General features: G+C 40.6%; 1 protein-coding gene across 8 annotated transcripts in view; it reads left to right on the forward strand.

The window, feature by feature from the left end:
• The window catches only part of ARHGEF12 (Rho guanine nucleotide exchange factor 12), a 152,754-nt gene extending 141,581 nt beyond the window's left edge, over window positions 1–11,173 (forward strand). For all 8 annotated transcript variants that reach the window (XM_016922157.4, XM_016922155.4, XM_016922158.4 and 5 more), the window contains 5 exons: window positions 331–564; window positions 2,126–2,596; window positions 3,428–3,744; window positions 6,604–6,673; window positions 7,233–11,173. In XM_016922157.4, coding sequence (XP_016777646.1) covers window positions 331–564; window positions 2,126–2,596; window positions 3,428–3,744; window positions 6,604–6,673; window positions 7,233–7,243 — 1,103 coding nt within the window. In that variant the 3' untranslated portion in view covers window positions 7,244–11,173. The remainder of the gene's footprint in view (window positions 1–330; window positions 565–2,125; window positions 2,597–3,427; window positions 3,745–6,603; window positions 6,674–7,232) is intronic.
• Window positions 11,174–11,479: the final 306 nt, after the last annotated feature.

Here is an 11,479-nt window from a genome sequence, read left to right on the forward strand (position 1 = left end):
GTGCCATTGCACTCCAGCCTGGGCAACAAGACCGAAACACCAAAAAAAAAAAAAAAAAAAAAGAAATACAATAAAATAAAATGCAAAGAAACTTTAATACTGTTTGGTTTATGCAGGTTCCAACATCAGAGATTCAGTTTAACAAACTTTGCCTTTAAGCCTTCTGTGTGTCAGTATAACACTGTTCTGAGTGATGTGTATTTTGCTTAACAGATGATCTCTGTAGTTTATGGGTTTTTTTTTTTTTTTCTGATTCTTCCCTGAATGCTTCATGTTAAAAGTTAAAAGCTTTGTTTAGATATAGTCTACCTTTTCTATTCCATTGGACAGACAGAGATTTGGGATTAGAATCTACCTTAATATCGTCAAAACCTCAGTCTCATTCACTGAGTACCTCTGGGAAATCAGAGGTACGTGATCTGTTTGTGGCTGAGAGACAGTTTGCAAAGGAACAACATACAGATGGGACACTAAAGGAAGTTGGAGAAGATTATCAAATCGCAATCCCAGATTCACACCTGCCTGTCTCAGAAGAACGGTGGGCATTGGATGCACTAAGAAATTGTAAGTTTTATTCATAACTTATTACAGATACTTACTAAGTATGGCACTCATGTGCCATCCCTAAAGTATGTGGATTTATCAAACTCCACTTATTCTTCTAGTTCTATTGTGGAGATTATAGTATTCTCTACAGTGGCCCATGCCACAGACACACACACACATGCCACTCTGTTAGCTCCCCACCCCCCTGCCTGGTTCAGAATCACTGTTACAATGGGAGGATAGCATATCTCTCAGTTGTATTGAGGTGGGAAAAAGGCTGAGAACAATTTCTTTGGCTGGGGAGAACCATTTGAAATTTTTAAACCAGCGTATGACTAAAGGTATGAAAAAAGATTAATCTGGCTGAGAGCGGTGGAAGGATTTGAATGGAAAGAGGTATGGAATGGTGTACTTACTAAATAAGCTATTATAATAGTCTGGCCTGAGACTAAAAGAGTTTGGACTAGAATGTTATCAGAAGGAATAAGAAGAAACTGAGAAGTCATCAAATGCTTAAAATAATTGACTTCTTTGAATGTGAGGTCAAAGGAAAGGGAATATTTAGAGATAATTTCATTAATCTAGTCAGAAATAAGAGTCAGAAAAGGACTACCACTGCTTCCCCCACCTCCTTCCATTGTACTTTCTTTTTTCTTTCTTTTGATTTGGTAGAATTATAGGCTCAGTTTTAAAGCATGTCAAGATTAAGATAATGAATGACAAAACACTAAAAAGTGAGTAACTAGCAGGAAGTTAGAGTTTTAGGAGTGAAACTTTAGAGAGAGGTTAGGAAGAGATAGAGATGTGAGCATCAGAGCCATGAGACTTCCTGGCATCTCTCAGGAAGTGATTGTAGAGCAGAAGGACAGAGGATGAGAGACCTAAGTGGAACCTGTTGCCTAAAGAAACATGACAGACATTAAGCTAGTGATGAGAGCAGAGAATTGGTTATTTAAAACCTACAATATTTTTTATACCTTCTCCTGAATTAACAGTCTTAATAATTTCTGATGGTTGGAATAACATTGTCCCAATAACTCTATCATTGTCTGGGTGACCTCATAGCATACACTTGGCCCATTCAAAATTAAATTGGTTCTTATTTTCGGTAAATGTATGTATCTCATAAAATTAGAGGAAATAATATGCATATAGTGTCTGGATCTGGAAAAAGCAGAACTTTTTTTTAGCTTTTTCTGTCTAGCTTAACACAGCCTTTCAACATTCTTAAGAAGTACCTTTAGGGTATTATTCTAGTTATATAGAAGAAAAAATAGAGGCATGATATTGGTTATTCAGGAGTTCTAAATAGGAGTATCTCCCTATTCAGAATGCTTAGATCTTTTCAAGTTTAGTTTAACGTTAAATCTTCTCTAAAAGATGGTGCTTTATTTCATCTTCAAAATGGAAAATGATTGTATGAAATAAGATGATTGTATGAAATTAATAATTAACATTTTAATATGTCATTAAAAGATACTTTTTAAAGATCATTGGTAAGTCAGCTAATTTAATTCTTGCAGCCTGAGGTTATAGTTGTGAATATGTTTTTTTTCCCCCTCCTTCCTAAATCGTTTAGTGGGTTTGTTGAAGCAGTTGCTGGTGCAACAGCTAGGTTTGACTGAGAAGAGCGTTCAGGAAGACTGGCAACATTTCCCAAGATACAGAACAGCCTCTCAGGGGCCGCAGACAGACAGTGTCATCCAGAACTCTGAAAATATTAAGGCCTATCATTCTGGTGAAGGACATATGCCCTTTAGAACTGGAACTGGTGACATTGCAACGTGTTACAGTCCACGGACTTCAACTGAATCTTTTGCTCCACGGGATTCAGTGGGACTGGCACCCCAGGATAGCCAGGCAAGTAACATTTTAGTAATGGACCACATGATTATGACCCCAGAGATGCCTACCATGGAGCCAGAAGGGGGTCTTGATGACAGTGGAGAGCACTTTTTTGATGCCCGTGAAGCACATAGTGATGAGAATCCATCAGAAGGTGATGGAGCAGTTAACAAGGAAGAGAAGGATGTTAATTTACGCATCTCAGGCAAGTATCTTTCACACTTAAACTTTGATTTTGATTTTGATCATTGTTAACTGTCCTGTATTTTGAAATGGATGTTGTATTGGTATCCAGGTGTGTGTGTGTGTGTGTGTGTTCACACATGTGCAATATTTATTCCTTCATTTGATAAATACTGAATCTACTCTGTACCAGACCTCATCATAGGTGCTGGGAGATATAGCAGTGAATAAAACACAGAAAAATCCCATCTTCTCATGAAGCTAGGGGAAAGAAGGATGGTAAATAAGTAAACAAATAAATAGACTTCAGGAAGTATTAGGAAGAAACATAAGTCAGACTGAGGGGATGGAGAGTAATGAAGGCAAACAGGGTGATCAGGGATTAGGACCTCCGATGAGGTAGCATTTGAGCAGAGACCTCAATGAAATGAGGGAATAAAGCCGGGTGGGTACCTGGGAGCATACTATTCCAGCAGAGAGCAGAGTGGGGCAGAGGCTTTGTGTCAAAGAGCAAGCTTTTTGTGGTGATCGAACACTGGATGAGGGAGACAATGGCAGGAGATGGGGCAAGAGAGGCGTTTGGCAGGGGAAGTGGTGGCAAGATCATTTAGGCACTGTAGTTTCCAGCTTTAAACTTTTGAAATGAAATTTTTTGGAAATTACCATGAAATTTTGCAGAGTTTAGCTTTCATCTGAAGTGAGGAAATTCTGATGTACCTGAAACTAAACTCAGGAATTAATGGCTTTTCCCTCTCTTAATAACTTTTCAAGTTGAAGTTGTCAGCACACTATGCTATTTCTGTTTTCTAATGGCAGCACTGGTCTTATCAAACTATTCTGTCTCTATCCATAGGAAACTATTTGATCCTTGATGGCTATGACCCAGTGCAGGAGAGTTCCACAGATGAGGAGGTTGCTTCCTCACTTACCCTGCAGCCTATGACAGGCATCCCTGCTGTGGAATCCACCCACCAGCAGCAACATTCTCCTCAGAATACTCACTCCGATGGGGCAATTTCACCATTCACCCCCGAATTTCTGGTCCAGCAGCGCTGGGGAGCTATGGAGTATTCCTGTTTTGAGATCCAGAGTCCCTCCTCTTGTGCAGATTCACAGAGCCAGATCATGGAGTACATTCATAAGATAGAGGCTGACCTTGAACACTTAAAGGTACCTCATACTTCCACATCCATAGGACTTGGTTGTAAGAAACATTTAGCAGAGGGGAAGAATAGGGTGATCAAAATGCTGATGTCAATAAACTTGTTCAGGTTCTAGATTTCTTTGACTATTATCCATGAATAGGCCTGGGTAAAAAGTTGAGATTGGCATTGTTTATCTTTTTGTTTCTTTCTTTTTTTTTTTTTTTTTTTGAGACGGAGTCTCGCTCTGTCAACCAGGCTGGAGTGCAGTGGCGTGATCTCAGCTCACTGCAAGCTCTGCCTTCCAGGTTCACACCATTCTCCTGACTCAGCCTCCCAAGCAGCTGGGACTACAGGCACCCGCCCCCACGCCCAGCTAATTTTTTGTATTTTTAATAGAGACGGGGTTTCACCATGTTAGCCAGGATGGTCTCGATCTCCTGACCTCGTGATCCGCCTGCCTCGGCCTCCCAAAGTACTGGGATTACAGGCGTGAGCCACCGCGCCCAGTCGGCATTGTTTATCTTTTGACTATCACAAGAGCAGAAAAAGTTGTAGCTCTATGAACTGTGTGTTTGTATGGGTGTCTAAGTTTAAGAACCTAAAATGCTTCGGGTAGTTGGCTGGCCTCTGTCAGACATGAACAAGAAGATGAGATAGGTAGGGTTTATGTAGTTATGAATCTAGGCTGAGAAATGCTATGACTTTCTGTAGCCTATTATCTGTGACTCATTAGGTGACATTGGCAGCTTCCCAAATCCTATGACAGATAGAAATTGGCTTCAGTGACTCCTGTAATCTAAAAACATGGTCACGAATGGGATTTTTGTAGATTGGTAATTGAAGATGTCACTATTGCAAAACTGACTTGTGTGGCGATTTCCAAGAGAAAGACCTATCTTAAAGTTTTCCATCAGAGGCCGGGCGCGGTGGCTCACGCCTGTAATCCCAGCACTTTGGGAGGCCAAGGCAGGCGGATCACGAGGTCAGGAGATCGAGACCATCCTTGCTAACATGGTGAAACCCCGTCTCTACTAAAAGCACAAAAAATCAGCCAGGTGTGGTGGTGGGCGCCTGTAGTCCCAGCTACTCAGGAGGCTGAGGCAGGAGAATGGCATGAACCTGGGAGGCGGAGCTTGCAGGGAGCTGAGATCACGCCACTGCACTCCAGCCTGGGTGACAGAGCGAGACTCCGTCTCAAAAAAAAAAAAAAAAAAAAAGTTTGCCATCAGAAAACACAGCTTCCAGAGCCCAAACATTTTCCTCATGACATCATTTACACCAGAGACTTGAGGGGTAGATTTAAGTATCCTTAGCCTTTGAGTTAAAGACTGGTCTCCCTTAGTTTCTCTTTTACCTTCATATAATTGATTTTTCCCTCTTCATGTTACTTATTTTATGTAGTATCATTCTGTAGCTGATGAGATATCGACAAGCCCATTGAGGACAGGTCAGTTCTTATATACAATCATGTGTTGCTTAGCAATGGGGATATATTCTGAGAAATTCATCATTAGGCATTTTTATCTTTGTGTGAACTTCACAGAGTGTACTTACACAAACCTAGATAGAATATATCTTTATTTACATAGATTTTTTCATATGGAAAGCCAAATCTCTCAACACTATTACTGAATATTAGTCATTTCCCCTACCTGATCAGCAATGCCATTATTAAGTGCCACACACCAGGTTTCTACATGTGCTCCATAATAATCTTTTTTTTTTTTTGAGACAGTCTTGCTCTGTCACCCAGTCTGGAGTGCAGTGGCGCTATTTCGGCTCACTGCAACCTCTGCCTCCCAGGTTCAAGCGATTCTCCTGCCGTGGCCTCCCAAGGAGCTGGGACTACAGGCACCACCACCATGCCCAGATAAATTTTTTTTTTTTTTAATGGAGTCTCGGTCTGTCACCCGGGCTGGAGTGCAGTGGTGCAATCTCGGCTCACCGCAACCTCCGCCTCCCGGGTTCAAGCGATTCTCCTGCCTCAGCTTCCTGAGTAGCTGGGATTACAGGTGCCCGCCACCATGCCCAGCTAATTTTTTTCTATCTTTTAATTTATTTATGTATTTATATTTTTTGAGACGGAGTCTTGCTCTGTCGCCCAGGCTGGAGTGCAGTGGCATGATCTCTGCTCACTGCAAGCTCCACCTCCCAGGTTCACGCCATTCTCCTGCCTCAGCCTCCCCAGTAGCTGGGACTACAGGCGCCTACCACCATGCCCGGCTAATTTTTTTTTATTTTTAGTAGAGATGGGGTTTCACCATGTTAGCCTGGATGGTCTCTATCTCCTGACCTCGTGATCCGCCTGCCTCAGCCTCCCAAAGTGTTGGGATTACAGGCGTGAGCCACCGCGCCCAGTCCTGGCTAATTTTTATATTTTTAGTAGAGACAGGATTTCACCATGTTGGCCAGGCTGGTCTGGAACTCCTGACCTCAGGTGATCCACCTGCCTCGGCCTCCCAAAGTCCTGGGATTACAGGCGTGAGCCACCATGCCCCACCCATAATAATCTTAAGGGACCATCATCATGTATGCAGGCCGCCATGTCTTTATGTGCTGCATGACTATAGCTCATGCACATGATGACGGGACCATGTCCAGGGTGACTCCTGGGGGTGGGAGAATTGCATTTATGGTTACCACCTCTACTTTCTTTTTACATGGGAAAATACTAAGTTATTCCTTCAGTGGAAAAATTGGTAAAAGGAATGAAATTTACTTTTTTGTTCCCACTAATGAAATTTTTAATGATGAAGTTAATATTTTTGAAATTTGGGGGCTTGTACCTGTAATGTAAAAAGGGCTTCTTTTCTGTTTTCAGAAGTTTTTGTTTTGTTTTGTTTCATGACGTTTGAATAAAAAACCTATGGGTTTTATTTCACAGAAGGTGGAGGAAAGTTACACCATTCTTTGCCAAAGGCTGGCTGGATCAGCCCTCACAGACAAGCACTCAGGTATGTAAAAGTTATGAGTTCCAGACTCTAGACTAATCATCCTACACTGAATGAAATGACTTATCATACTTTGAAGTGAAAACCTTCTGAGATTCCATTTCTCTTCTGTCTTTAAAGAACTGCCTGTTTCTAAACATCAGATATCAAGCGGAAGCTCATGCCTGCTGACTCTACTCTTCTCTAAGAGGAACTGCAGTTGTCAGTTCCCATACCATCCCCTCTTCTCTCTCTTTTCACCTTTTCAAAGCAGAAGGCAGAGCAGTGGGAAGCCTGGTAAATCACAGATTCGGTGTGAGGCTTACTGGTACTGCTGTGACTCCCTAGTGTGGAGGATTTGGCCTTATCGGATGTTGGTGCACTTGCCTCTGCTGACAGTGTGGCTGGTGTCTCCCCTGACTGCAGATGGATCTGTGTTCCGTGCAGCAGTTTATACTCATCTGCTTACATACTGATTCAGAAACAAAGATTGAACCACGCCCACAGATGTCATGGGTATTCTTTGCAATGTTAATATATTCTTTTTCTTAATATCATTTCCATGTATCTTTATTCTTCTCAGATAAAAGTTAGAGCCGCATGTCCTGGAGGTGACTGCTGGTTGTTGGATTTGGAGTATCGGCCATGTCTCACCACATCCTGGCTCCAGTGTGGATGCAGAGAGAGTGTGACAGAGGATCTGCCTGTGAACCACCTGGGATTAGTCATGTCCCAAGGTGCCCAGAGTGGGACTAGTTCTTCACAGTGTGGCAGCTGCACTAATCTGTTTGTGAGGGAATATCCATTCCCTCACTCTACTCTCCTCACTATCGGAAATTCATTTTGATTCAGAATAAAAACCAAATGTATAGAGCTTTGGGTGTAGGATATGAAATTGTACTTAGATTTAAGAAAAAGAGAAAATCAGATGTATTTATTTGACTTCATTCCGTATTTGAAAGCACATTTTAATTTTTATTTGCCTTGTTTTGTTTTAATTGAGTAGTGAGAGTTTTAGCCCTTTGTCTTTAGTACACCCAAGAATCAACTGCTCCTCAAGCAAAGAGGTCAGGATGGAGTATGCAGAAGTTGGGTAGAGAGGTTAAGAAGAGGAGGAAGTGAGAAGGGGAAGGGAGGAGCACCTTGCTTCACTATACAGTATTCCAAGCTCTCTGCTGTCCAGTAGGCTGCTTCTCTGAGGGTCACCTCAAAGGTATGCTATGCCGTGTGGCTCTTACGTGCCCAGGTGGTGTGGTCAGAGAGTGGATGGGCTTCCTCCCGCCCTGAGGCAAGCACCTCTTCTCTGTAGCTGGGATCAACCACAATTAACAGGAATCCTCAACATACTAAATAGCAGGCACTTGAAAATGGGTGTGTTTTCTTCTATTGTCGTCTTTTCTATTGAGGGTTGGGATTTGGGTGGGAGAGGAAAGCAAATTTTATTTTCTTGACTATAAATTTGTTATTCTTGGTATCATTTCATTTTTATAATTATACATTAGACATTGGCACTTGTGTAAAACTGTCCCTGCAGATTGAGCAGGAAGTAAAAACAAATGGAAATGCTTCGGATAGTGGCAGGGGTGGGGGTTGCTAAGGAAGGGGTGGGATGGGAGTGGGTAAAGAGTTTGGGAAGGTTATCTAACTGAATCACTACTGAGTTGAATCATGGCTATCATTAGCCACAGGTACTGCTGATTATAAGGCCAGTAAAATTTTAGTACCTGGAGGTTTGACTCTAATTTTTGCACTGATGGTGCCAAAGGGCCCTGAGTCAAAAGGATAGCCAAGGGTGGAGTGGAGAAAGATATGGTGAAGGCAGAACTGCTCACATCAGCTCCAGAAGCACGTCCTCTGACTTCACTGCCGCAGCTCTTTCCACACGGGGCCGTGATTGACCCTAAAAATTGCAGACCAGCACATACACTGGACACTGCAGGCAAGGTGTTGGTAACTGCCTGCTCTAGGATGAATAGTAGCGTTAGCAGCACCCTACAGAGGGTAAGTTTCAGAATTGTAATTTGAGAACTCCTTCAATTATATTGACTTTCTTTGGTTTTCCTTGTGCATTAGGTATATATTTTTTGAAGTATTTTTGCCAACTAAAATGAAGTCTGTAAATTCTGTTAATAAACAAGGAGTTCATCCGTTGCTCACATCTTTCATTGGTGCCCTCTGAACTCTGTGAGTTGCTAGGATGTAATTTTAATGCTTCCCTGCAGTCCAAAGATGATTTTTTCACCACAAATGGTAAGGGATGCCCACCTACTTTTATAAACACCACTGCAACTTAACAAGTTTATTTATCTATGTCCAGATTTCTGTTTCTGTCCTAAACTGATCTGTGTTTTTAGGTGGATCAACTTGGATCTTTAGACCTCATCTATAAATTGAAATTATATTTTTAGTCATAAGCCAAGTACAATCTAACTCAGAATGGGATTAAAAATTTTAGAAGCAGAAGCTAATATATAAATGAAGTTTGGGATTTGGAACTTTCTGTATCTCTTAGGAGGAACAAGTAAAAACCAAATGGTTACATTGTGCTGCTAGAAATAATGTCATTCTCAATTAAAAGGGTTACACCTGTAGCCACTTGACACTAACACCATCTAGGGCAATTAGGAGAAAAGTAAATATAAAAACTTTCCTCTTAACGTCACACACTACAGGGTAATTATGTAATTCTCTAGCACTCAATTAAGAAGCTTGTAGGTTAGCAAAATTTCAGTTTCTCTAGTTCAGCCAGTATCTTGTCCTTAGTAATTATTTGCTTTCCTTGCAGTTCAATTTCTCCTTGGAACTCTAACAGGACTAACTGGAAAAATACTTTGACCATAGCTCTAGTACTTCCAAATAAATTCATATCTAGATTTTCAAACAAAGCCCCAAGATGAAGTCTAATTCTGAAAATATCTCACAATCTTACCAACCTAACTTCTCTTCTCCCTCCCAACTTGGCCTCCCACACGTTCCATTTCATTTTGGCCATTATAGTCACATCCGTTCGACTTTGGTTGTGACATCTTCCTTTCAGGATGATGGAATTAGATACAGTCTGTCTTTGAGTGAGACTGGTCACCATCAGAGGAGTTTTTTCTAAGTGACGTGACTAGAAGTTGAAATCTACTTCCCTGCTAAAGGGCACAGGGGTAGTGTACAAAGAAAGCCACCTTCCCAGAGCAAGCAGGCTGCATTTTAGCTATGGAAGTGACCTGCTGTGACACTGTGCTCTCTTCTGTGGGCTTAATGGTTCCTTTGCTATGAAGTGGCAAATTACATGTAGAGTGTCTCCTTCCTTTTCAAAGAACAGTTAATCAAGGCAAATCAGCAAGCCCCCAAAGTGCTGTAATTTAACATCATGATTACCACCTTCGAAGCTATATATTTTGCATACTTTAAAATCACCTAACTTGGACTGCTTGAATTACATTGGCTTTTAGAACCGAAATTGTAACTATGTATTGTATTTCATGGGAGGTATATTTTATGAGCTTTTTGGCTTTCTTTTTTCCCACAGCAACTGCCAATGAAGGATGAATCCCCTTTTTAAAAAGTTTTTGTTGTTGTTGTTTATTTGATTTTGAGTTAGGAGGGATAATAGAGAAGTCCATTTAAAAATTATTTTTAGAAGCTAAAGAAAGTAATTATGCTTCCTGTGAATTGTCTTTTACTGGCATCTTTGTTTTCCTCTTTGATGTTAGTAAATTTGGTGTAATACGTGGGGCTTCCATATTTCAGAGTGGAAGCTTTCTTCTCTGAAGTCGATATATGGTTTTGAATTACTAGAGCTTTGGTCAGTATTTCCTTCCCTATATGTCACAGAGGGCACCACTGAGAACTGCGTGCATAGGACCTCAAAATACAAAATTAGCAGGGCCTCACAGTCAGCTTCCTCATGGCTAGTTTTTCCCCCTTATATTACAATTTTTGTTTTATAAATCATTTTTTTCCTGATATTTCCACCACTTTTCAGAGTCATCTACAAAATTTTTCTTTCCTCAAGAAAAGAGTTCCTTTTGCCTTATTCCTTATGCCTTCCCCACTGGTATTGAGGGTTTTGATAATAAATTGGTAGGAAAAAAAAGTACCTCCTAGAAGGAAGCCTTCCCCACCATTTCCAGGTGCCAACTGCTAAGCAGATATATTCCAAAAATGGTAACTGTCATGTGCACACTGTTGGTTATTTTTAATAAGCCTCTTCCTACTAGAACATTTTATTTTCCTTGTTCACCATACAATCATGTACTCTTTAACAGAAATTGCTTTTAAAAAATATCTGGAACTATCTTTAAAAAAACTTTATTAATAATCATGTATTTTTACTGATCACATTTTGAAATGCCTAAAAGACTTTATTGTTCTAATTATCCAGATGTACCTTTGTAAAATAGCTCTTTTATGAATTAGCTGATAAGGCTGTATGTTTCTGGAACAAAATATTGGTCATCTAAAAACTTTCTGTTTTCTGGGGTCTGGGAAAATAGAAAATAAGATTTCAAATATTAAATAAGCTTAAAGGAACCAAGCATGTGACTTTTTATTTGTATTCTGGTTGATTTGTCTTGTCCAAGTTATATTAGAAAAGTTGAGGAGTCGAGGAGCCTGTAATTAATTTTCCTGTCAGTGACTGTCAGACATCTTCCTGCTTATTAGAGCATCCCTAGCAACAAGGCTAAACCTTCATGACAGTGCTGGCAGGTGGGCTTGCCCTAGCATGTGGGGCAGGTTTGTTGTTTTTTTAACAGCTTTATTGAGATATTCACATATCATATAATTCATTCATTTAAAGTGTATAATCAGATGGGTTTTGGTATATTATTGATTTTT

Source organism: Pan troglodytes, chromosome 9 (genome assembly GCF_028858775.2).
Source record: "Pan troglodytes isolate AG18354 chromosome 9, NHGRI_mPanTro3-v2.0_pri, whole genome shotgun sequence".
Classification (NCBI taxonomy): Eukaryota; Metazoa; Chordata; class Mammalia; order Primates; family Hominidae; genus Pan; species Pan troglodytes.